At 46.0% G+C, this 27817-nt stretch overlaps 1 protein-coding gene across 1 annotated transcript; it reads right to left on the bottom strand.

Annotated features, from left to right (window-relative positions):
* Nucleotides 1-27359, bottom strand: rhoj (ras homolog family member J). The gene is made up of 5 exons (XM_036549747.1): nt 26681-27359; nt 4890-4948; nt 2815-2979; nt 1963-2058; nt 1-510 (listed from the first exon to the last, which is right to left on the bottom strand). Exons 1-5 carry the CDS (start codon nt 26895-26897, stop codon nt 364-366), a joined length of 684 nt encoding a protein of 227 aa, XP_036405640.1. The 5' UTR covers nt 26898-27359; the 3' UTR covers nt 1-363.
* Between the last annotated feature and the right edge of the window lie 458 nt (nt 27360-27817).

The following is a 27817-nucleotide window of genomic DNA, read 5'->3' as shown; positions in this document are numbered from 1 at the left end:
GAGAGGTAAGGTTTAAGGAAAATGGAGGTCACAGAGGAGAAGTAAGGCCACATGTTGAGCCTTTGGCTTTGTGGCTGGAAGATGGGTGGTGGCTGGCCAGGGGGAACAACACTCCAAGAGGGTTTGGAGTGGGAGTGTGTGGGACGGGGGGAGGAGGAAAGGGTTCTGAAGCTCCAGCTGTTGGCTCTCAGACAGAGGTCTTGGTGTGGGCTGGGAGGCATGGGGTCCCCTCTGAACACCCCGAACTGTGGGAGAGCGTCACCCACATCTGCACCAGAGGCAGTCTCACACCCGGGGGGAGGGGAGGTGTTCCAGTAGGGCTGGGGGAGGTAAGGGGGCGTCCCCCACAGCCCCTTGCTGGGCTCATACAATTGTGCAGCAGCTCCAGCAAGGCGTGCATCCCTTCTTCTGCTTTTTGGGGCTGAATATGGTCAGGATGGCCTCATCAAACACTGTCTTCAGCCCCTTCTGAGTCAAGGCAGAGCACTCCAGGTAACACTGAGCTCCGATCTGTAAACACATGAGGGGGCGGGGTCAGGGTTAAAGGGGGAGGGCATACAGAGAGAGATGCGAGGAGATCAGGATGGGGTGGAGTCAGTGAGATAGGGAGCCAGAGACTAAGGCTTGCCTTCTACAGCAAAATATAAAATATTACAAATAAAATTGTGACTTATTGCAAATAAATTCCTTTTATACATGCAACTTCATGAAGATTCTATAGAATAAAGTGTAAAATCAAATATATTGTCAGGTAATGTATAATGTATTTACTCAGATAATCTAGAATATATTCACTCATTTATATATGAAAGAGGCCATAACTAATATCTGTGAAGCAGAAATATTTTGACACTATTTTGTGAACTAATAGCACAAACTGTTTTTCTCAACTTCCTTCTGTTCATTTATGAACAGAAAGAAGTTAAGAAAAACAGTCTGTAGAATACATTCAAGGTAATTGGCTAAAATGAATTAGTGTTTGATTAATTAACGGGCCTGCAACAGACAACTAATTCATCTTAATGAAACCAAACAGCTGCCCTACATTCTCACCATCAGATGTTAATGATAATATGCACAAGAGTAAATTATATTTTAGTTACACAAACACGTCCGACAACACCTTTATTGTACAAAGAGCTTCCCTGATATAGCAATCATGGGATGTAAATCCAGGATTTAAATTCAATTAGCAGCTCGGTTAAACAAGGTTAATTGAGCTTAGAGCTCAGAGCTGGAATGAACAGCAGCACACACAAGCAGTGCCCAAGGACAAGGGGGGGGGGGGGGCAAAACTGCTCTAAGATTTAACTTTGTTGCTGGATGGAGGAAGCTCTGTCAGATAACACCACAGATACAGGCCCAGGAGACAGGCTATTACAATCTGGCCTGGCTCTACTGTCACAGGGTAGAGGCCTGTGGGATAAGGGTTGGGTTGATAACTGAAAGTTGGTTCCAATCCTCGGAGGGGCTACCTTGAGCAAGGTGATCACAGGGAAGCTATTATAAGAATACAGTGAATTCTTCCCTGTAGCTGCTCTGTCTCCAGCCTCCACACATACTAGACATACTGTCTACCCAATCATTTTATTAATTGTATGTTAAAATAGTCTGAAAGTGCAGACTAGCAAATGAACACTTTTGTGTCAAATGCGGGGTGCCAAAAGAGGTATCCCGTGCTCCCCCTTTGATACTGTGTGCTAAATATCCAAAAATATGATTGTTCACGTTCATTGCTCATGCTCTTGTGAAATATAGTCATAATATAGTCATAAAAAGAGTATTGGTTAACTTTTTTGCATAATAAAGGTTTGAACAGGGAATTTACTGACAGAATTGTACAAGAAGTACACTGTTCCCATGCTGTTGTAAAAAGGTTTTTCTGTTTCTGTGCTTCAGACTGTAACAGCTCTGATCCCACAGACCCCACCCCCAGAGTGATTCCCCGCCCCCAAAGCTCACCTCTCTGGCCAGCTTGAGTCCCTGCTCATAGGTCAGAGGTTTCTCTTTCATATGGAGCAGGCGAGCCAGCGTCTTGGGATCATCTCGCAAGTCGATCTAGGATACAATGAGGCTGCTGTAAAACAGTGGTGTATTACAGCACCCATGAACATGCCTCCCGTGGGAGAAAGGCTTGTCTGTCATGTCCATACAACAGTGACCCCTGCAGGCAGGACCCTCACGTACCCTTGCACAGCGAAATGTGCGCCCAGAGCCTTCTCTCACTAACCACTGATCCAGGATCAGCTCATGTAGCACTGATCCACATTCTCTGCCATTATGGAACCGAAGGCTATCTAGGGTCAATGCTTAAAGGCAGAATCTACTTGCATAAGTGGTTCTCATTTTGGGTAGCTATCATTTGCACATTACCAGAAACCCTGGTGCACCAAAAAATAAAACAGTGTAATCAAACTACTTCTAGCCAGCCTTAGGCCTCAGGGATGTATACCAATCATATATAGTATATTAACACTCTTGCTAAAGTGTTCGCAAGGGCCATTTCAGAAAAAGGCCATAATTGCCTCCTCTTAGTCCATGGTTGCAGCATACCATAAGCCTTCACGCCAGCTCTCTCCTCCTTGTATGCTCAAGTGCAAAGCAGCTTACATATATTTTGTAATGTATTATTTACAACCCCATTTCTCTGAGACTTAATCCTCCCCCATCACCTGATTGGTCAGAAGGAAAAGGGCTTCTTTCCTGCAAGTTGTATAACACAGAGTCCCAATCAGACTGGCAGCATTTAAGCCAATGACTTTTAAGGTGTGTGCTACAGGCGCGGTGCATTGTGGGAGAGCCCGTGGAGCTCACCTGGGTGCCGATTAGGATGTAGGGCACATGAGGCATGCAGGCCTTCAGCTCGGGGACCCACTCCTCCTGGACGTTGTGGTAGGAAGCCGGGTTGACCACGGAGAAGCAGATGAGGAAGACGTCGGTGTTGGGGTAGGACAACGGCCGCAACTGGTTGTAGTCTTCCTGTGAAGAGAGCACAAGGCAGATTGTGTTTGCGGTCAACTCGGATATCTCCCCACCCCCATCCCCCCGACTGCGCCGTGTGATAACTCAGCACATGTCAATCTGAATGTCAGCCCCGGAGGCCAAAGTCTTGAGCAAGCGACTCGAAGCTTGATGGTGAGGACCATTGTGATTGGACAGCCTGTCCTGTGAGATGTCCCCATCTAACCATCTCATTCCCAGCATCCTGTCTGCAGTCACAGACATAACTGCGAGTGAAAGGGCAAAACTCATACTATAAGGGCTATATTCCTAAGCATGTGTGCATACATCTGCCATCATGAAACCAATGTATGCACACAAAATTATTTCCATTATCATATATGAAATAGCATGCGTATTTTGTACATTATATTTAACAACAAATGCAATCAAAACAAACATAAGATACATTACATCTATTAATAATCTTTCCATCTACCTACATATCTATCTATCTATGCATAACAGATATACCTATATATAAAAAGAACACGAGAGAGAGAGAGACAGAGAGACAGAGAGACAGAGAGAGATACAGAGAGTTCAAGGCAGTTGTTGTATGAGTATGAGGCAGTACATCTGGATATCTCTGTTTGTGATCAATGTCTGAGACAGTAACTGCATCCTGGCCATCGACAGTACCGCAGAGCTCCTCCCACCTCCTGACTTTCCCCAATCACATAGGAGCAGGAAGCACAGCTCAGCTGAGAGCTCCACACACACAATGAGCTTCAGTGGGAACTCTTCAGTACCACCTCAGTCACTACCTGTAGGCAAAACTTCTGCGTGCATACACAAACACCAGCCATAAACTCTTATACACAAACACACATAACAGACAGACAAATACATGCACACATATATATATAATGTGTGTGTATGTGTATGTATATATGTGTATGTGTATGTATATATGAGTAGGACAGCAGGATGTATGTGTTTCATGCTCCCAGACCTGCCAGTGTTACCCCCTCCTCCCCCCACTTACCAGGAGCCCAGCGTCTTTAAGAATGAAAACCCCAACGTTGGACATGCCAGTCCCACCCTTATGGTGCCCGTGACTGGAATTGTGGCTGCTACTGTACTGCATGTCCAACCAGAAACTTTCACTGGGGGAGTGGAGGCTTCTCAGATGATATCGAATTACACGCTCATGCTTGTTTGCAGCCCTCTCCACAGCCCCCCATGGGCCACGGGCTAATCTTGTGATTTCGTGACTGGAAAATGCCCACAGGGTGGGGCTGGATAGAGAAAAACAGCCCCCTGCTGCTGATTAGCCCATTCGCTGCACAAAGGCGGGCTAGGAACGGGCTTGCAAAGCATGATGGGAAGCCTTGGAATCCAATCTGAAGGTGTCACTGATTCAGTGCTGTGTAGTGGTGCTGATGGTTAGCCAAGCAGGGAGAAGTCAAGGATCAGGATGATCATTTCTTCCCCCCCGCCCCCCCCCCCCCCCCCCCCCCCACACACACACACACACACAGAGTCTATAAAAATGACGTTTTTCCCGAGCAAGCAGACCATAGCACACTTTATGAGCACCCAGCCCACCGCAGCAGAAATGCATTGCAGTTTCCAGCAAACAGCAGATTTGACAGCAGCAGAGGGGGAATTCAGCTTGATCAGTAAATGGAACTGGCATTTCACTAATTGAATCATGACCATTAAGGACTCACACCAGAGTCTAGGGCAGGTCCATGTCAGTTAAATTGATTCAGGGACATGAAATTCAATTCTTGATTTGAGAATTGGCCTTCATTTTCTAGGATTTTTCCAGTTAATGAAATGAATTTTGATTCCTTTCTTAAAGTGACTGAATCAGAAATGGAATTAACCCTGACTCTGACTTGTGCTGTGGCCTTGCTGTGGTCACGATGCCTTGAACTTACCTGTCCAGCAGTGTCATACAGGCCCAGAAGGTGCTGCGTCCCCGATACCGTCACATTCACTGCAAGAGACAGGGACAGCAAAGTTGAGGCACAGGCATGGACATGAACAAGCACAGGTGACATTAGATGACATTACATTACAGTCATTACATACAGTCAACCCAGAGGGACTTACATAGGTTACAATTTTTATGTGTTATCCATTTATACAGCTGGATGTTTACTGAGACAATTCTAGGTTAAGCACCCTTCCTGAGGGTACAAAAGCAGTGCCCCAGCAGGAAATCAAACCAGTAACCTTTTGGTTATGAGCCTTACAACTATGCCACACTGCTCCCCCAGACACCTCCCTTTTTTATGGTGTAACATCGCAGTGCACCTCCAAAATGTGACCAAAACCTCTCTCCTTTTCACTCCTCACACAATAAAGGGAAAGGCGCGGTCTGGAGCACACAGCTGTCAACAGGCAGTGAGCAGAGAGAGACTCATTTATACACAGCGTCCTATATGGGGTTCTGCTGACAGACAGGAGGAAAGAAAACACCAACAAGGCTACTCCCCCTGTACTACTATTGAGGCTGAGTTAGGATAACAAGCACAGTGAATGGAACCTTAATCACTACCTCCCACGTAGGCTAAGCACCTGCAGGCAGAAACTAAGCTGCACAGACGTTTGCACACCACATCACTTGCTGAAAGCGATACGCAGGACCCCCTGGGGAGCATTTAGGGACTCTCCCCGCTTCCCATTTTTCTTTGTTTCATTCGTCCAACCAAGCAGTGTCCCCAAGTTTCTTGATATTGCATCAGCTGCTTTCAATAGGTCTCTATGGCAACACTTCCTATAAAGTACAACTAGTGCATGCCAGAGCAATTATGTTGCTCACTATATAACTATTTAATGCATATCAATGTGATCTTGGAACTTGTTTTGGTCTCCCTGGAATAATACAGCAAGTATGAGGAAAAGAAACATAGGGAAAGAGTTTAGGTGGACAGAGCAAGCACAACAAAGATTAGTCCTTCACACAACAAATTTGTAATTCTTTGGTTTGTCCAACCAAAAACGTTCCCTGGGTTTAGATTTTTCAGGAAAAAACTGAAATGCCTCTGTAAGACTAAAGGTATGACTACAGTCGCATAACTGCCCATGCTCCTCATATCATTGTGATTGTTATTAGTTTATTTTAAAGTTTTCATTATTCCACTGTTGTAATTATTTGTATTCATCATTGTTATTGCTATTTTTCATTTGTATGTCACTCATTTTAGCATCATCAATCATAGAAATGCTTTAGCAACAGAGAAATTATCTGTTATGCTAGTAAAGTTCATTTCAATTTGAATTTGAATTAGAGTAAAAGAGTGAGACAGAAAGACTGCTTGTGATGAATGTTATATCTTGATATCATTGTCTATGTCATTCATATTATACGTCTGGGAAAAACTTTAGACTTTAGAATTTGAGACAAGTAAAAGAGAGCGAGAGAAAGACAGAGGGACAGTACAAATTATTCTGGGAGAGGGAAACACTGCACCCTTAGCAGCACGGAACAAATCGGAATGCCACAGCTTCAGAGACAATGGGTGGGAAGCATCGGCACAGTAACTGTATAAATGTGAATGTGTCTGTGTGTGCATATTTTTCAGTTAATTGCCATTCTGTTTGCAAATGTATGTGAAAATTACTTTGGCAATACTGTACACCTGTGTGGTTGTGTTAATAAAGCTGGTTTGAATTTGAGAGAGTGAGAGGGAGAGACACAGGGAGAGTGAAAGGGGCAGACACGTGGGGGTTGGGAGGGGCATGGGATCCCTTGTTTGACACCCCGTGTAAGTACGTGTGTGTATGTGTCTGATGCCCTCCGCCCTGGAGCCGCTGGGTAACATGAACACGTTGGCTGCCACTGGGGTCAGGGGTGGGGGGTCAGAGAGCTGACTGGCGGGCGTCGGAGCGGAGCGGGGCTACGCCCTTGGGAGGGGAGGGGGCACGGTCACGCAGGCGCAGCTGCTGTGCCCAGTCAGCCCAAACACGCAAGGACCCAGCAGCTGCTCTCACTGTGGGGGTTAAACCTAAACCTTGGCCTCCCTCTCCCAGAGCTCCAAACGCCTCAGTGTCTATTTTTACACACCCAGACGCCTGTGTGGAGCTGCAAACAGAGAACACCACCTGCAAACAGATGGTTGTGGGGACAAGTCCCAGACAGGAGACACTACTATTGCACCCTAACTAAAACTTGAACTGCTGTAAATCCCCATAAAATCAACTCAGTGTGCAAATAAAAATGCTCACACATTATGGGTTGTTTTCAGCTACTGAGGCCCAGATCGATTCCAGAGCTGATGAATCAGTATGGTTTGCTCTAGGAGCACAAAGTCCAGCCACACCAGAGCTGGGGCTCAGTACACATTGTGAAGTCTTTTTTTACTGCGCATCAGCAGAGCCCCTTCTGAAACCACTTAGCTTGACACTGTTAATTGATTAAACTGAAAATCTCAGCATTTTGTATGAACTTTAGTTCAATTCAATTCAATTCAATTCAATTTTATTTGTATAGCGCTTTTTACAACACAAGTTTTACATCACTGTTTTCTAGTTGCCAATTAACCCTTCAGTCTCCCATCTCACCACATAGCTAACAGGCATTCCAATTCTCACGATTTTCAACTAATTTTCATCAGTTTTCTCCGATCACTGATCAGTTTTGAACATTTGTTTAGTCTGTCCAAAAACACTACCCTGCATTCTATACTGTACCTCAACATGAAAAAGTAATGTTATTTTCAGAAAAAATTCTCTCCACACAAATAAACACCTTTTCCTCCTGTACTTACACAAGCAAAAACTTGCTAACTGACATACCCATACTCCTTTGCAGTTTTAACTAATGGGGGTGGAGTCACTTCCCGCCCAGTGTCATATTACACTAGCGGCACTATCGACCACGTCAACCACATACTCTGGGATCTATTGCTCTGCAGTACCGTTTTGGTGTCCCAAACACCAGATAATACAAATATCTAATGCAAGTCGCTTTGGATAAAATAATCGTAAATGCATCTGCCAAATGAATAATAAAAATGTAAATGTAAATGTAAACTATCAAGAAGTGTGTGAAATCACCCTAAAAGCCAGTGTAGAAGCACCAAGCATTTACAAATCAGCCTTTTGACCTTGGACCTTTTGGACCAGTGATTGCATGCAATGTGTAACTAAACTCTTTCTCTGGGGTTCTTTGTGAAATACAAGTTCTTTAGTCTTACAAGTAACATGTGTGTGTTAAGTGATAAATGTTAGGTAATTGAAGTCCTTGACTTTCAAGAGATGAAATAAATTGTGTGTGTGTGTGTGTGTGTGTGTGTGTGTGTGTACCTGTATTTCCTTTCTGAACAGTCAATGTCCTCAATCTATATGCAGATATATAAATGGATAAGCAGTCATATGTGAACAATTTACTTTGGCCTGGTTAATGTAAAACACTGACTAGTGGAATTTTATAACCAGTTGGGTTTTTACAGTGTGATTACTGATGTACAGCATACACAGTAGGCTCACAATTTCATCTGTGTAAAATGTGTCTGTGCATGTCAGTGAGTGTGAATGGGTGTATGTGTGCGTATCCAAGCACTTAGCGCCTGATGCAACTCAGGCTAAGCACTTGCTCAACAGTGCCTTGTATAACACCAGCACCCCACCCAGGGCCTGAACCTGGTCTGGCCACACTAGCTGTGGTGCTGCGCTGATGCCCCTGTGGTGTACTGGCAGTGTTGCTGTCATCTATCCTACAACGTAGGACACTAGCTCCTCCAGAAATGCCCTGTGGCTGAGGCTTCCTCTCCTACTGCCCCTGTGATGTGAGGAGGGGCATCCTGTGCTCTCATTCTCTCTCAGACATCCCCACACCTACAGCCAGCCCCAGAGTATGGGGTGTGTATCAGGCAAAAGGAACTTTCTGGGTTTTCAGCCTGACTTCAGAAGTTTAGAGCCTACCCAATGTCTGACCATGTCCAGCGGGTGATGATGTGGGAAAATAACTGGTGGGATGATGTCTTACGGTCCTGGCAGTGATAGCAGGTGTGCCCTCAGATGTCATGCTCACCCCACAAACACGTAATCACATAATCACATAATTAAGCAGCAGGGTTTGGCAGGGATTTTTTTTTGTGGGGGGAAAGGGGGGGGGGGTTTAAAGAAAACAGCTGTACGGAGATGCTGCTAAAAATCCAAAATCTATACACCACAAAACAGCAACTGTTCCTGGGCTGTGACTACTTTGCTGGCATTTCTTCCATCTAGTGGTAAGACTAGGTACTCTAGTCCACTTCTGAGGGACAGTCAGTCAGTCAGTCAGTCATTTAGTCATTGATGGACTTGGGGTAGTGCTGCTTCCATTCATCATTATGAACACATTAGGCAGACCGTTGCCAAATAATGACATCATTCCACTATGTGACCTCTGACCTCCAGCTGAGGTGATGGCACTAAAATGGTGCCCAGGTTATGCATGCTGTCCATAGATATCTATGCACCAAAGCTTTGCTTCTCATATCAACCTTGTCTTTGCACCCATCTCTTTGAATGATGGGTAACTGAGGGTCTAGGCAGGGAACCACAGTGTGAAGGCTATTGACAGACAGTGGATTTAGAGCAGAAAAACTTCCAGCTCTAGATCTTATTCAAAGCTGCATTGGTCCTCCTTGAGGGAAGCTAAAAATATTCTGCCTATTTTTGCAGAACATAACAAAAACAATATTAACGTGATTTATCATGCAATTTTCAGTTCCAGGGAACTATATAGCTTGTCCCCACTAAGGGCTCACACCAGAGTGATTCCCCTTCGATTTGGAGAGTGGATAGTGTTATTATAACTGTGACACCTCAATTTAAATAAACTACATCCAGACACACAGCAGTACATGTGCTTAACTAATTATATGGTCAAACTTACATTGTGGCTGTCTAACCCCATGTAAGGTAATGTTGATGTGACACTTCAGCAGCGGGAGAAGCTTCTTTTGTGTGTGTGTGTGTGTGTGTGTGTGTATGCACATAGCTGCATGTGACTGCATGCATGTCCATTTGTGTATTTTTGTGTGTGTGCATGTCTAGTTGTGTATGCGTGTGTGTGTGTGCCTGTGTGTGTGTGTGTGTGTGTGTGTGTGCGTGTGTGTGTGTGTGTGTGTGTGTGTGTGTGCGTGAGCACAGAAGAAGGCTTTGGGCAACAATAGACAACAAAACAACAAGAAGATATTCAAAATGTATGAATGTGCAAGTGTGTGTGTGTGTGTGGGTGGCCATGAGAGCCCACGAGACATCAAAGTTATTGTCCCCTATCTATTCCTTCTAAAGGAATTTCTCAGGAAACAAACTGTTTCCTATTAAACTATTTCACATATATATATATATATATATATATATATATATAATATATATATATATATATATATATATATATATATATATATATACAGTGCTGTGCAAAAGTTTTTGCCCCCTTACTGATTTTTTACCTTTTTGCACCTTTGTCCCACTTAACCTTCTCAGATCAGATCAAACAAATTCAAACATTACACAAAGATAACCCAAGTATTAAAAAAAATGCAGTTGTCCTGTTGTGATTTTATTTGTTAAGTGAAAAATCCTATCCAAACCTACATGATCCTCTGTGAAAAAGTAATTGCCCCCTTGTTAAAAGGTGAGGTTATTGTGATAAATCCTATTATTGGGGAATGCTGAGTTCAATTTCATGGCCACACCCAGGCCTGATTGCTGCCAGACATTTCCAATCAGGAGACCACTAACATAAAACCTGTCTGACAAGGTGAGGTAGGCCATACTGAACACACATCATCATGCCGCGTTCCAGTGAGCTTCAAGAGCAAACAAGAAAGAAGATTATAGAGATGTCTCGGTCTGGGAAAGGATACAAAGCCATTGGTAAATGTTTGGGACTCCAGCGGAGCACTGTCAGAGCCATTATCCATAAATGGAGAAGGCATGGCACAGTGGTGACCCTTCCCAGGAGTGGCCGACCTAGCAAAATTACTCCAAGAGCACGGCGCAGACTAGCTGCAGAAGTCCAAAAGGATCCAAGAACCACGTCTAAACAACTGCAAGACTCACTTGCCACAGTTAATGTCAATGTTCATGACTCCACCATCAGAAAGACACTAGGCAAAAATGGCATCCATGGAAGAGTTCAGAGGCGAAAGCCACTGTTGACCAAAAAGAATATCAAGGCCTGACTCACTTTTGCCAAGAAGCATCTTGATCATCCGCAAAGCTTTTGGGAAAATGTCCTCTGGACTGATGAAACTAAAGTTGAACTTTTTGGGAGAAATGCATCCCGTTACATCTGGCGCAAAAAGAACACTGCGTTTGATAAAAAGAACATTGTGCCAACAGTGAAATATGGTGGTGGAAGTGTGATGATCTGGGCTTGCTTTGCTGCTTCAGGACCTGGGCGACTTGCCATTATCGATGGAACCATGAATTCTGCTCACTACCAAGAAATCCTGGCAAAGAATGTTCGGCCATCAGTTCGAGACCTCAAGCTAAAGCGCACCTGGGTTCTGCAGCAAGACAACGATCCGAAGCACACCAGCAAGTCCACTTCTGAATGGCTAAAAAAGAACAAAATGAGGGTTTTGGAGTGGCCTAGTCAAAGTCCCGACCTGAACCCTATTGAGATGCTGTGGCATGACCTTAAAAAGGCTGTTCATGCCCGAAAACCATCCAATCTGGTTGATCTTAAACAATTTTGCACAGAAGAGTGGGCCAAAATCCCATCACAGCGATGTGAAAGACTCATCACCTCTTATCGCAAACGCTTGACTGCAGTTATTGCTGCAAAAGGCGGTTCAACCAGCTATTAGGTTTAGGGGGGCAATTACTTATTCACATGGGCCTATGTAGGTTCAGATGTTTTCCCTTAATAAATGACATTGGCACTGAAAACTGCATTTTGTGTTTACTTGTGTTTTATCTTTGTATAATATTCAGGTTTGCTTGATCTGAAATGGATGAGCGTGACAAACGTGCAAGAAATGTCAGAAATTGGTCAGGGGGCAAATACTTTTGCACAGCACTGTATATATATGTATGTATATATATATATATATATATATATATATATATATATATATATATATGTACATATATATATAGTTTAATAGGAAACAGTTTGAGACATGAGAAATTCCTTTACTCATGAGAAATTCCTTTACACTCATTATCTCTACCAGCTAGCTTGTACCTTGTTTGGCCAACCACTGAAACCTGATCATGCAGCACTTCTAATATTGTTGACTCCTTATGGTTTTTGTATCGTACTCTGCCTCAGTTATAACTCACTTTGGATGAAAATGTCTGCCAAATGAATAAATTTAAATGTTCTTTTGCATTTGAGGTGTACCTCCCACCACTGATACCCCTTTTATATGACTGTAAATTAGCAAGCTGCATATCATATCAAAAATGCCTTAAGTGAGAAATCAGCATGAGCAAAATTAAGAATCCCAAATAAGTGCAGGATCATCAGGGTTACTTTGCTTTATAATGTGGAGGTGCCTTATGGCAAGAAATTCCAATAAGTGAGGCCAACATAATTGACTTCCTTATTTATTCTAGATCAGTCCAAACAACGCTGCTTCTCCAAGTCATACTGGACTACTGAGTTCTAAAACAAAAATCTCTCTCATAAATTCTGCGAAGCCAAGCAGCAACAAGCAGGCTACAGAAAACTGCCTGGGTTTACTGCTTGTCAGCACTGTTGCTCTGAGAGAGAATTCCACTGTAGATAGCCCTCAAAGACAGTTATATTGCTGATACAGCTCTGAGAGAATTCCACTACTGATAGAGCTCAGAGAGTGTTCCACTGCAGATAGAGCTGAGAGTTCCACTGCAGATAGCCCTCTTAGACAGTTATACCACAGATACATTTCTGTGAGAGACTGCAGCATCTGAGAGAGAGTGAGTTCCACTGCAGAGATACAGGTCTGTGTGTGTGAGAGTTCCAAAGCAGAGACACAGCTTTGTGAGTAAGAGTTACAATGAACAGGAAACATCCTCTGTCATTCCGGAAATAGACTCATCTGAGTTGTTTCCACAGCATAATAATGGTCTGGAATCTGAACTTCTCCACCCAAGCAGGCAGTGTAAACACAGAGACAGCAGCTCTGTTATGCTTTCAAACAGGGTGACCATACGTCCTCTTTTTCCCGGACACGTCCTCGTTTTGGGACCTAAAACATGAGTCCCAAAAAGAAGACGTGTCCGGGAAAAAGAGGACGTATGGTCACCCTATTTCAAATGCCAACAAAAGGAGAGAGACACGGAGACAGAGACAGAAATCCAAGAAGAGAGTGAGCGAGAAAGAGGAGAAAAAACGCATGAGGGGCAAAGAGAACAGTTTCTTTAAAACACTTAAAATTTCAAAGCCTCTTTCATTCAGCATTCAACATTCAGCACCAGACTATTTAAATAATTCTCTTTTGAACCCACAGCCTCACCACATAACAGCATAGATTAAGTAATAAAATGTACATCAGGAGTAACAAGTAGCAAAGACTAATCTTACAGACTCTGATGAGATGAGACTGCGAAATACCTGTTGACCGGAGCCTTTTCTCCATGCTAACACACACAAATACACACAAACAAACACAAACAAACATATACACACACACACACACACGCATATACACATACACAAAGGCTCATTGAGCCTTGCCAACTGCCCAATTTGCAGATTTCAGATTCAGGAAAGGCTCAGAGAAGTCACCGAAATGGATGGTGGGAGGATGTGCGACCCTAACACCCACTGTTTACCTGACCGGCTCGACAGGCACTTAACTCTAAACGGTGTGCAGGGCCATTAAAGCCCAACGCATGAGGCATGAGGTGAGAGCCAAGCGTGCAGCTAATCCCCCTCCACTAAAGTGTGATGACACCCGGTGCTAAAGCATTGCACTGACCCCAGCTCTACCATAATAATGCCTTCACATAAAGTACTGAAATTAAGAGAGTGGCCTGTTAAAGTGAAGCTTTCCCTTATGCAACAACACTATAAATAAAGATAGAGTTTATACATGATTATATACGCATACACATCAATTATAATATATATATATAAAACTAGAAAAAATACATTGCCATTTTTCATTGCCACAATACCACAACATATAATTACAATATTATACAATATATAGACTAGAATACCAAACAGTTAGGGATAGAATAAGAATGTGTTTCACAACTGACATGTATTATTCCAATTATTCCATGAGGAATGCTGGGCCCAAAGGTCAAATCCAATCCTTGTTCCACTAGTAGCTCAAGAGAGAGCAAGGTAGCACATCCCATAAAGATGAAAATGACTTATTACTGACATTGCACTTCTATTTATATTGAGGCACATATTTGAAACAAAAAGCTAATGTGCTTTAGCTATCTAGCCTCCCTCTGAAAGTGTAAAAGAGATCTGAGGTCAAAGTTACTATATACCTGTTAGTGTATACCTTTTGCAGTACCATGAGAATACAACTCAACTTTACAGTCTTCCTTCACAGAGAGCTGACATTCATTCATTTGCTGCACCCCCAAAACTGAGAGGGCAAGACTGAGTGAACCACAGTTCAGGATACACCTTGCCAAAGAGCCCACTGGCTGTTTGTCACAGAAGGGATATGAAACTACAACCCTTAAGTTGCTTGGTAAGTGCCCTAATGGCTGGACAGCTGCATAGATGCATGCATATTCTGACATATTTTATATTTCATTGTATTATATTATGTTCATTATCTATTTTCACATGGTCTTAGTCTACATCTGAATATTAATCAAGATGTCTCTAAAATCTCTGATGATCTTGAGCAACATAGTTATACCTCACATGCATTTCCAGGAAACTAGTTACACAAAGGTCACTGGGCTCCTCCCCGAACCTTTCCAAAAAACCTCCGGAGCATTCTGCTCACCCCGCTTCCTTAAAGAAGAGTTTTGGCTGGCGGCCGTGGGGACAAATCGTGCTGGCACGCTCCCGCATGCCCCCTTCCCATGCCTCTCCCTGCCGTCAGCGGGACACTTTGTTGCTGTACTTGCCCTTTAAGTGACAGTGCAAGCGGGATGAATAACACTTTGTCATTTAACACTAATACAGTGAGACAGTGACTGTAGTTTTCTCCGGGGAGCACCAAAATGGGGGCTTTGTGTTCAGCCCCACCCCCGCCCCTCACAGTCATCCTGTTGTGTTACGATGTGGTGTTGACCCGCTCTTTGTGAGGATCGGCGGGGCTGGGACAGGCCCACATGAATATTAGCAATCGTTAGCATTTGTTAGCATTTTTATCGACTGCTGACGCAGTCCCTGCACAGCCGGGAGGGAACTCTTCCAGAACTAAATTTGCGCAGGTCCCCCAAACTGATCACCTGATTTGTGCAGTCAGACTGCACCAAAAGGCCTGCGAAAGGGCCTCACTACTGATATTCTTTGCTTTGTGATTGAGGGTAGGAACACATCCTCGTAACCCCCCAATCTGCCCCACCGCTCCCAAACATCCCCCCCCCCCCCCCCCCCCCCCCCACACACACACACACACACACCCCACACCCTTCCCCAGTGCACAGAGCTCCAGGTTATCACGCAGACACTGCGTCACCAGGCTGCTGAGCAGAGATGGATTACACTGTCACCCGACCCCAGACCTCTCTTGTCATGGTTCACCTTTGGCCACCAAATGGCAAGCATGGGATTCTAGTTTCCTATTCCAAAATAGAGCCATGACACACCTGTGCAGGAATTCTGTATGAAGGAGAAACATTGAAACTGGGCTCCCTGTTGGCTAACAGTGTGGATTAGGAAAACTCACTCCTCAATCCAATTCCAGATCCTCTCAGTGTAGAACTCCTGGTAGCCACTCCTAGCTCATTGTTGCCCCTAATTCTCTATTGATCAGGTGTGCAAATCAGATTTAGTTCATGCTCCCTCACATTTTCCGATTCTCTGGCCCTCCTCTGGTGGATGCCCAGGACCCGGTGCTAACCTCGTAAGACTGAGCGGGGGGAAGCCGGCTGAAGCCACTCCCATGTGTACACTTGGCCCTCCCAGGGGCAGGTGAATTTGCAGGAGCACCTCCTCCGAGGGCCGTCCGCACACCACAAGGCACACCTGCTCCAGATACTGCCCTTTTTGTCTGGGCAAAATCTCTACATAAAAAAATCACCCCAGTTTCCATAGTTACTTTCGTGGCAGAGGATGAAACACAATCTCCTTATGTTATATGAAATTTATAGTATGTGTGATTTTTTAAGTTGCATTTTGGTGCATATGACTGTTTTGTCTCCAAACAAACACAGTGCTCTGGTCTTCATATGTATACTATGCAACATCTACACATCACACATTTTCAGAGCAAGTCTTGGCCATACATTACATAAGTGGTTAGTACACTTAAGTAGTTTCTGTGTGATTACTGTAAGTACTGTGTAACTTCATGCAAGAATTGTGTAAGTTCCATAAATTTATGAGCTGTTACTGTAAATAACTTGTGTAATTTCCTAAAAGGTTAGAGCTGGTTTCTTATGGCTTACATTAGGGGCTGGACTCAGGGTTGGCATCAAAATGCAGTTATGGATGCAAGCAGAGTTGGGCTGATTCAGTCTAAGTATGTAGCTCCGTAAAGTGAAAATTTGTATACTGCTTGATTTGCTTGAAAATGTAGAGATATGACAGACCTGCATTAGTTGCTCAATAGTTACAATGCAATTTCCCTATTAAACTGCCTAATTAAGGAATATTCCAATCAAAGTTTTATGAAATGTGTAGCTGCAGAACCAAAATATACAGAATAGCTGAACTGATCACTTGAAGGAAGAGGATGAATGTAAAAAAATTGCAGCAAGAAAATCAGACCTATTAAATATAATCAATAATCAATCTTTAATGTTCACTGGAGTTTTGAGTTTGCTTTACTTTTTCAGCACTTTTTCATATCCAACAACCTGGCCTTTTTATGGGATATTTTTAACATTTCTAGCAAAATCCACAGATAATACAAAATGGCAGCTTCCTCTTCCTATACCTCTTGGAGCTTGTCTGTTCATGCAATGGCTGAATTTGCCATTCTAAAATTTAAGCAAGTCTGGAGTGAACATTCAAATCAAACTACTGTTAAAATGCTTCATGATTTGGGGTCATTGGGCCATATGTATCAATCTTTGTGTCCAACTTGCCGTAGGAACATGCATACGCAGAATCCCACGATTTGTGTATGGAGGTTTTTCATCAGAGTTATCAAACATCATGTACGCCTAATTGTCTTCATGAATCTGAGAGTAAATCAAATCAGTGTGAGATTATGTGCACATGAACGCGCTTAACGTCCACTCCCACAAGTGTTCTTATATGGACCGAGACGTGCCTTTAATTAGTCGAATTAGCATATAAAGATCCCAGGTAAATCTGAGTGAAATGCAGAGATTGATGTTGAGGATTAATTGGCAGGACATAAGAAAAGAAATTATTTGGACACGGAGATAGAGGTGATGGTTGATGAGGTGGAGAGGAGAAAAAATATCCTTTTTAGAGGCCAGACTAGCGGCACTACACATCAACAGAAAAATTCGGAGTGTATCACAGTGGTAACTGCTATGAATGCAGTTTCACCAGAGGTGCGTACACTGAAGGAGGTGAAGAAGAAGTGAAGTGGTCGGATTTGAAAAGAGAGGCCAAAAAACGAATAAGCGCACACAGGACTAGTGTGTCCACACCCGCCCCCCCATGTTTAAGTTTAATGTAGGCTATCCTATAGAAAAATTGCAAAAACAACAAAAATAGGCTATTGGAAACGTTGGAATACTACGACATGGAAGTGAAGTTTCGGTCAACGACAGAGAGGGAGAGAGAGCGAGAGAGCTGGATGCCATGAGCAGAAAGACAGACAAAATGATCTGATCATCTTTTTTTTTTTTTAACTTAATGACCCTGACGCTGTTGGCTATTATTTTGTTGATTTTAGCAGTCATCTCTGTGGTTAGAATCGTTCATAAATTATATTATTTTGCGTCTTGTAGACCTATGTTCCGAGCGCTCCGATTCCCTAAATTGTGCGAGGACACTCAGGTTTAATACTGGCTTCACCACTGCTGTGAAATAAATGTATTTGATTTTGAAACAGTTTTGTGTTGTTATTTAGCCTTTCAGAGGCTATTACATGGTTAAATCAATGAATTTCATTAAACCTACCACCAGACCAATTTTAGATGGTGACCTGGCAATCCGCCCCAAATATTCCTATTTCATATTATGGCAATGACACACAAACACACAGAAAAGGTAAGATTTGTTTGAATTTGTTTGAATTGTTCGCATCTAGTCAAAATGCCACTATATTGCCACCCGCAGGATGTAAAAAAATTCAGAAATAGACATAGCAGGATGATAACCTACTGTTTTATATAAAAGGATTTGCCCCCTTGCCATTTAACTGCCCCCTCAGTCACTTCATCCTGGTGCAATAACACTCATCAATGATTGACACAAGACCCATTTACTTGCAACACCGTTAGTTCCTCTTGGTGTCGCCAATCTCCAAATTACAAATTTTATGCGTACGCCACCTCGAGACCATGCACATAGGTACGCGTGTTTTCCCGGGAAGTATCTTCATTAATACCGTTCTATGTGTAGAAAAGTGCTCAACACGATTTTAGTTTGTACACACCGTTGACACATGCAACCCATTGTCTCAAATGAGGAAGCATGCTTCTACTCTCACGCCCCTTTTCGAATTTCTTGGAAATTTACACAAATGGTTTTCGAAGGTTGAAATTTTGGACTGTGGCCTGAGTGGTTCTTCATTCCAGCTAAATTCAAATTTAAATTACATTTAAAGCTTTAAATGGGCTTGCCCCTCCCTATTTTAAGGACCTTCACCCACATTCTCCAAAACAAACTCTACGTTCCCAAAGTGCGGGAATTCTCATTGTCCCAAGAGTGGGTAAAAGTACTATAGGTAGTAGAGCCTTTTTGTATCGAGTCCTTCTTTTGTGGAACAATTTACCCTCTGAGGTTCAGGGAGCAGACTCTCTCTTACCTACAAGTCCAGGCTGAAAAGTTACCTGTATATCAAATCTTTTAGTTGAGGGACATGGTATGGTGCTGGCATGGATCGTAGAGTCTCTGGCAGACTAAGTGGTCATTGCTGTCACTACATCATGGCCTGGTGACTATGTTCAGCTGATCCAGTCGTGGTCTGGTGTTGACTGCCTTAGGGTCACCCTCATGATTGTGGTGGCCCTTTGCCTCTCATCCCATAGGTATGCTGCCATAGTGCTTATCTGCCAGGATTTTTCCTTATTACACACAGGAATCTCTTTTCCCCCCTCTGCTCCCCCCTTGCTTTTTTGTTTTTCATTCCTGAAATTAATACCCACTAATCACTGTTTTCATTTTCTTTACTGTCCCTGCTCTGGGCTCCTGCCTGGAGCTGTAGCTCAAGCGCCATATCCCAATTTCTAGTTCAGCTACCTTGCTGTCCTACCTATCAAGCCAACTGTGTGCCAAGACATTCCAGAATTACATTTTATAATTACTCTGTTGTGTAATTACTATTGTCTATATAATTCAATTGCCTTAAGTACATACTTATGTATGTACTTATACTTAATTATACAACTTTAGTCTTCTCTGTAAACCTATCTGCCCAGTGCTGGCCAGAAGCAGATGGGCTCCCCCTCTGAGCCGGGTACTGCTCAAGGTTTGTTCCTGTTATTTATGGCATTTTCCTTGCCACTGTTGCCTTAGACTTGCTCTCAGGGGTCTCAGGCCTGGTAACAAAGTAAAGCTGCTTTGTGACAACTTGTGTTGTAAAAAGCACTATACAAATAAAATTGAACTGAATTGAATAAATGTGCTCAGATGTGACCCGTTCTGAGCTCCCCAGTCTGCATTGTGGCTTTTTTGCCTCATTTTTGGCACAAAAAGGTGTTCACGGCATCACTTAAAATGATGCCACGGTCTACCACAACAAAATGTGGTAGACTGTGACAAATTTTGGGCCGGGATTTGGAGTGAAAACACAAAACTCTGCTTGTGGGCTACCCTTGTCAAGATATCGTTTGAAAATGATGTCCCTGTGGAGAGGGACACCCATATACCCCACTTCGCACTCCACTCCTGCGCTCGGTGCCTGTTCTCCCATGGTAAGACTCCAGACCCCATGCAGCCAGAGAGAGCCCAGCCTGCCATGCCACACTGGGGTTTAGGGTCCCTTGCCGTCTCGGTCATACCTCCTACCCCAGCCGTGAGTGGACCCCAATGCAGTAAGATGTGGTAATGTTTGCCCTGTAAGAGGAGATAATACCAAGCACTCTTTTGGGAAGACAGAGGGGGGGGGGGGGGGGGGGGGGGGGGGGGGGGGGACAAACCTGAGCTCATTGCAGCAGGACAGACTCAAGCCTGCACTTCAATGCTCTCTTCCATGTGAAACAGACAATGCTTCGACCCTCCACTGTCAGGCAGCACAGGGTAGGACACAGTCGCAGACCCCAAAAAGACGCGAGGGCAGAGAAAAAACACACGGCAGAATCAAAAAACCAGAATACAGGCAGGGTCAAAAACCAGGGAGGCAGTCCGTGGGCAAATCCAAAACGGGATAGTCAGAACGGGCAGGGTCAGACAACAGGAAGGCACGATCAGGCAAACTAAGCAAAGCGGCAGACAAAACAACGGAGTCAAAAACGGGCAGGTCGAAATCACAAGAATAGCGAGTAAAGAAAACGCGGGGACGAAACAGGCAAAAAACATTGAGACGAACTAGCAATGACTGCACAGCGAGCAGGGTATATATAAGGACAGACCGACGAGGGGATGAGATGCAGGTGCGCAGGTAATCAGGCGGAGACAGGGCGGAGAGAAGGGCCGGGCAGAAACACAAGGAGAAAAAAGGAAAAAAAAAAACCAAAAGCGCAGGGCTAGGAGGCGGGAGTACTGACAGTACCCCCCCCCCTACGAACGCCACCAGGCGTAACAGCAGGTGCACCAGGGTGCCGGCGGTGGAAGTCCCGGATGAGGGCAGGGTCCAGGATGTCTCTGGCGGGGACCCAACATCTCTCTTCAGGGCCGTAGCCCTCCCAGTCCACCAGGTATTGGAATCCACGTCCCCGGCGCCGAACCTTAAGCAGACGGCGCACAGTGTACGCCTCCGCTCCGTCGATCAGGCGAGGTGGCGGCGGAGCCCGGGGAGCAGGGCAGAGAGGACTGCGGATGACGGGCTTGATCTTGGAGACGTGGAACGTGGGATGGATGCGACGGAGGGAGAGCGGGAGCCTGAGCCGGACCGCTGCAGGACCAATAACCTTGGCGATAGGGAAGGGGCCGATAAAACGAGGAGCCAGCTTTCGGGAGTCCACCTTCAAGGGAAGGTCCCGTGTGGAGAGCCACACTCGTTGGCCCTGGCGATAGCGAGGGGCTTTAGAGCGGTGACGATCAGCAAACTGCTTGATCCGGGCCGTGGAACGGAGCAGCGCGAGCCGAGCACGTCTCCAGGTACGGCGGCAGCGTCGTATCAGCGCCGCCACCGAGGGTACGCCGACCTCCTCCTCCTGGGCAACAACTCCCGGTCGCCGATGTCGTAATTACGCTCCGTGGGCGAAAGGCGATGGGAGTAGTAGGCGCAGGGGTGGAGCTTGTTGTCAGCCGATGAGCGTTGCGACAAGACTGCTCCCACACCCACATCCGAAGCGTCCACCTCCACCAAAAACTGCCGGGCAGGGTCAGGCTGAGTCAGAATGGGCGCCGAGGTAAAACGGGTCTTTAGATTGCAGAACGCCCCTTCAGCTTCCGGGGACCAGGCGAACGCTCTGTTGACCGATGTTAGAGCCGTGAGGGGAGCTGCCACCGTGCTGTAGTCGCGAATAAAGCGTCGATAAAAGTTCGCGAATCCCAGAAAGCGTTGCAGCTCCCGACGGGAGGCGGGGCGAGGCCACTCCTCCACAGCCTGGACCTTCTGCCGGTCCATCTGCATGCTCCCTGCCGTGACGATGAAACCCAGGAAGGAGATAGTGCTACGGGTAAATTCGCACTTCTCCGCCTTGACGTACAGGTGGTTCTCCAGCAGGCGCTGGAGAACACGACGGACATGCTGGACATGTTCTGACGGGGAACGGGAAAAAACGAGGATGTCGTCCAGGTAAACGAACACGAACCTATTAAGCATGTCGCGAAGGACGTCGTTTACCAGGGACTGGAACACGGCAGGGGCATTAGTTAAACCGAATGGCATAACGAGATATTCATAGTGCCCGGATGGAGTGTTGAATGCCGTTTTCCACTCATCCCCCTCTCGGATCCTAACCAGATGGTAGGCGCTACGAAGATCCAGTTTCGTGAAAACGGTAGCCCCCTGTAACGATTCAAATGCAGATGTCAGAAGCGGCAGGGGATAGCGGTTCCTCTCCGTAATGGCGTTGAGGCCCCGATAATCAATGCAGGGACGGAGGGAGCCGTCTTTCTTGCCCACAAAGAAAAACCCGGCCCCGGCGGGTGAGGAGGACGGACGAATAATGCCGGCGGCGAGGGATTCCCGGATGTATTTATTCATTGCCTCGGTCTCCGGTGCAGACAGGGAATACAGGCGGCCCCTAGGAGGAGATGAACCGGGCAGGAGGTTAATGGCGCAGTCGTAAGGGCGATGCGGGGGCAGCGAGGTAGCGCGGGACTTGCTGAAGACCGGTTTGAGATCCATGTATTCCGGCGGCACAGCCGACAGGTCCGGGAACTCCTCAGGGGCTGGGGCAACCAGCGATACAGGGACCAGAGCGTCGCGAAGGCAGCTGGAGTGGCAGAATTGACTCCAGCCCAGGATCTTGTTTCCCTCCCAGTCGATGTGGGGGTTGTGCTGGGCCAGCCATGGGTAACCCAGAACCACGGGAGCTTGAGGGGAGTCAATGATGTGCAGCACGATCGCCTCGCGGTGGTTGCCAGAAATGAGGAAATTCACCGGGGGAGTGGCGTGGGTGATGCGAATCAGCGGGGCTCCGGTGATGGCGTGGGCCTCCAGAGGTGAATGCAGCGGGATGCGGGGGAGACGCAGGCGGGCCGCCAGGTCGGCGTCAATGAAGCTCCCATCGGCCCCTGAATCGATCAAAACAGAGACCGCATGAGGCTGATCCCCGACGAGCAGGGAGGCAGAGAACAGGGGGCGGATTTCAGGGGACTGGCAGATAGGGGTAACGCTCACCTGTAATCCCCTCGCTACGGGTGAGCGCCGGCTTTTACCGGACAGGTCACCACAAAGTGACCAGTCTGCCCGCAGTACAGGCACGACCTGGTGCTGAGTCTCCTCTGACGTTCGGCGGGGGACAGGCGAGTGCGGTCGACCTGCATCGGCTCCGGGGAGGCAGGAAGCGGGGAAGGCTCGAGAGGAACCAGGCAGTCCACCGACAGCTCTCTCCTTTCGTCGCTGCGACAGGCGCTGGTCCACACGAACGGCCAGCTCCACCAAAGCGTCGAAGCTGGGGGGTAGCTCCCGGGTGGCCAGCTCATCCTTGATGGTCTCTGCAAGACCGTGGAGGAAGGCGTCATACTGAGCCTCGGTGTTCCAACCGCTGGTAGCAGCCAGGGTGCGGAAATCGATGGCGTAGTCCGACACCGACCGGCGCCCCTGGCGGATCAGCAGCATCTCCCTAGCGGCCTCGCGCCCGTGCCTGGAGCGGTCGAACACCTTCTTCATCTCCTCGGCAAAGGCGGTGTAGACGTGGCAGAAGGGGGCATCGGCGTCCCAGACCGCAGTCCCCCACTCCCTGGCTCGGCCCGTCAACAAGGTGATGACGTACGCGATCCTCGCTCGGTCAGTAGGGAACGTGGAGGGCTGGAGCTCGAAGACCAAGGAGCACTGGGACAGAAACGATCGACAGGTTCCCGGATCGCCTGCGTACGACTCCGGAGGTGGCAATCGGGGCTCCCGGCTCGGAGGCACGGGCAGGACAGGTGGGGAGGCTGCTGCGGACGGAGGGGAAGGGGAGCGGCTGCCCAGGTTGAGCTGCAGCTGCTGCAGCTGTGCAGTGACGCCCGCTAGGTTGGTCGCGAAGCTCTCCAGGGATCGACCGATGGCGTCCAATTGGTTCTGATGCCCCCCCAACAACGCACCTTGCAGCTCCAGTGCAGCCTTCAGGTGAGGTAGGTCTGCTGGGTCCATGATGGCTAGTTCGTACTGTCAGGCAGCACAGGGTAGGACACAGTCGCAGACCCCAAAAAGACGCGAGGGCAGAGAAAAAACACACGGCAGAATCAAAAAACCAGAATACAGGCAGGGTCAAAAACCAGGGAGGCAGTCCGTGGGCAAATCCAAAACGGGATAGTCAGAACGGGCAGGGTCAGACAACAGGAAGGCACGATCAGGCAAACTAAGCAAAGCGGCAGGCAAAACAACGGAGTCAAAAACGGGCAGGTCGAAATCACAAGAATAGCGAGTAAAGAAAACGCGGGGACGAAACAGGCAAAAAACACTGAGACGAACTAGCAATGACTGCACAGCGAGCAGGGTATATATAAGGACAGACCGACGAGGGGATGAGATGCAGGTGCGCAGGTAATCAGGCGGAGACAGGGCGGAGAGAAGGGCCGGGCAGAAACACAAGGAGAAAAAAGGAAAAAAAAAAACCAAAAGCGCAGGGCTAGGAGGCGGGAGTACTGACATCCACATTTACCAAGATCCGCTCCTTCCAGCGCTCCTCTCTGTCACATTATTAATTTGTTTAGCAGATTATCTAAGATTATCCTTATTCAGGGCTGGGTTTCACCAAAGGATTTCAGGTTAAAGTCCCTGTGTGGGCAAACTGATTATTTTCCATGTTGTTCTTTAATAAAGTAGTGAAATATTTCTTAAGCAGACACAGACTGTGTACCTCTCAGTTTTACCAAAGCTAATCTGGAGAAAACATTCATGGACTGCAATTTCTGTCTGATCTTCAACCAGAAAGGCCAAGAGACCTCCTCTACTCTCATGTTTTCTACACAGGTGGTACGGCAGGTCATATTTCAAACATCGTTTTTATGGATTTCCATCCCAATTGGGTAGAATTACTTGAGGCTTAAATTATTTATCAATTATTATTAATTATTTATCAATTATATTTAAAAAGAGAAAAACACACCAGAGGCCTTAAAGGTGACATGCTACACCACACAGAGGATTTGATCCTGCAGCCCATTTGTTAAGAATGCTATGCCACCACTCTGTAGAGATGTCCCACACTACATGGACAAACTAAACGGACCTGTTAATTCAATCTGCAAGTAAAACACCTCGAATGTATTAACAGAATAATTTACAAAGTTGGCATCTAAAAGGTATATTTAATCTGGGGATTGAAATTAATTTCAATTTGTGGGAAAAAGCGGTTGAAAACAAACAGCATGGAGAGCATTTAACAAAGCACACATATATGGCAAACTTATGCTAAAATGCTTATGATGTTTTTATGCATTTGTAACATTTAACATTTCCCATATTTTAAATTGTATATCTAATATAAGTGAAGCTGGTAAAAGTTAAGGTGTCTTACACGCTGTTTCAATGGCAAGTCCCTTTCATGAAATAACATGCTGTTCACCTGTTGCTAATAACACCCATTAAACATGGCTGCATTCAGTTGAGATCAACCTGAGACTACAGCCTAGATTAAAACCAACCGTTGTGTGTAGAATTAATTCTAACAGTCTGTTAGAATTAATTTTGCGCTACGTTTGTGCTTGCCGCTATCTCATTGGGATTTGACCTCATGGTCACAACGCATTCACGAGATTACACAGAGTATTTGCACGTTCATTTCGAATGAGAAGACCAATGCTTTTGTGCCGTGGTATGCCAAATACAAGAGTACAGACCTTCAGGTCTAAACATATACAATGCTTGCAATTGAAAGCATACTTCTCTGCCACGCTGCAGTAACAACGCTATCATTGTTCTGAGTATCCGGATTATGTTTTTGTCCAAAGAATAAGTGGATTCGGCGAGTAGTGCATTGACTGCTGTTTTCCTTTGCACGAAAAAATGTCTTTGTAAAAAAACAATTATAAAAAACAAAACACTTTTCTTACTTTGTCTCTCACACAGTAAGAGCTGTAACGGTGGCTGTTTCACTGTATTTTTTTACAGATAATGGTAAGAGTCATTAGTGCTCCATGTATACAGGTATGCAAAATATCAGTGCAACCTACAAGACGACAACTCGTACTTGTATATACGAACAGGTGCTATAGTGACTTGAGGGCAGCAAAATAAACGGCTTATCTACCCTATATATGTACTGTAATAAACAATTGTGTAGTCGAAAGAAACGTTTCGGACAAACACTACAGTCCAGTGTTTCCCAAACTTCTCCTGAAGGACCCCTTGTCCTGCATGTTTTAGATCTCTCCCTGCTCCAACACAGCTGATTTAAATGATCAGTTTGTTATTAAGCAGCTTCAGGAGTTCATAAAGAGTTGGTCATTTGAATCAGCTGTGCTGGACTAGGGAGACTAAAACATGCAGGACAGGGGGTCCTCCAGGAGAAGTTTGGAAAACGCTGCTATAGTCCATGGTCAGTTTCCGACGATCAATCTGACCTCTCTCTCCGTAAGGCCCCGCGTCCTCGGTCTGGCGATTATCAATCTCCTCTTTCAGACTGCCATACTTCGGGCTATTCGTTCCTCAATGACCCTCTCTCTGAAATGCGGTTCAAAGGCTCCCTGTCCGTCAGCCCCATCACAGGCTGGCGCACCCACCACTGAGTTATGGCACCTTACCTGCGTAGTGATCAAACACAGTCGGGACGTACTCCTCTGGGAACGCGTCATTTGCATAACTCATCAGCAAACAGGTCTTCCCCACGGCGCCGTCTCCGACCACCACGCATTTCAGCATCTTTTTCATAGAATTTCCCAAGCTGTCGCTGCTGCTGCTGCCATCTTCCGTCATAGCGATCGCATTCTGTCGTCTTCTTTTCGAGCTACGCGCAGGCATGGTCAGTTTTTTGAGTCGGCAAACCGCCTGCTTATTCCCACTCCCTGCGAGTTAGCCGTCCGAGAGTTATGCACAGCGTAGCCAATGTGCCTCTGCTTGAACTGGTTTCAGCCGTGTTCCCACGAGAAGCTCTGGAAAACGTGTATTTTGGTTTGATTTGCTCTATAGATGTGTGCTGTATGTCTAGCTTGTTATACTTGTTAAACTCGCTTTGTCTTTGGGCTGAGACGAAAGAAATTCTCAAATTGCCTACCCACGACTCAAGCGTCCGACACACTTGCTTCAAGGACAACTCAGCGCAGAACACTACAACTCCATAAAGTATGTTCGGGTCCTCAAATCTCATCCCGTTTAAATCCCGATTCCCTGTTATAGAGGTAGAGGAGCGATGAAAAACAGAAATCAGCTGGGTTCCCACTCTCCTTGCCTGATCCCTGAGACTTGTGCTCCGACCCCTCTGCTTCCTTCTGTCACTGTCAGGAAATCATGGGGTTCTTTGCAAATTCCATATTAGGCAGAGTGGGCTGGGAACAATGGAAGCTCTGTGAGCGGACCCAGCACAGGAACTGCATCCGTGTTGGGGGGATTATCCCCGGACACCGACACCACTTCCTCCGCCTGTAGAATGTGCGTGACGACACCAGACTGCACGGGGTCGGGGAAACGCTGGGCGCGCTGGAGGCGAGGACAGCGGAATCTTGTTTCACGCGCAGAGCCAGAGAAAACCAATACGGCAAAACGCTATCACCGAGCGCTGCGTTTTGCTTAATGCATGTCTTTCAGATCATTGTTGCAGCTGTTGACATTACTACCCGTTCTTAATCTGACTTGACAGATCGCTTTATCAAACCCGCTTTCTGACAAGGAGCGAGCGACCTTTCGTATTCAGAATGCATGTCGCTTCTAACTGTCCTCGAGGA

This window comes from Megalops cyprinoides, chromosome 17 (genome assembly GCF_013368585.1).
Source record: "Megalops cyprinoides isolate fMegCyp1 chromosome 17, fMegCyp1.pri, whole genome shotgun sequence".
NCBI classification, from domain to species: Eukaryota; Metazoa; Chordata; class Actinopteri; order Elopiformes; family Megalopidae; genus Megalops; species Megalops cyprinoides.
The sequence above is the reverse complement of the archived record's forward strand: the minus strand, read 5'-3'. Positions and strand labels throughout refer to the sequence as shown.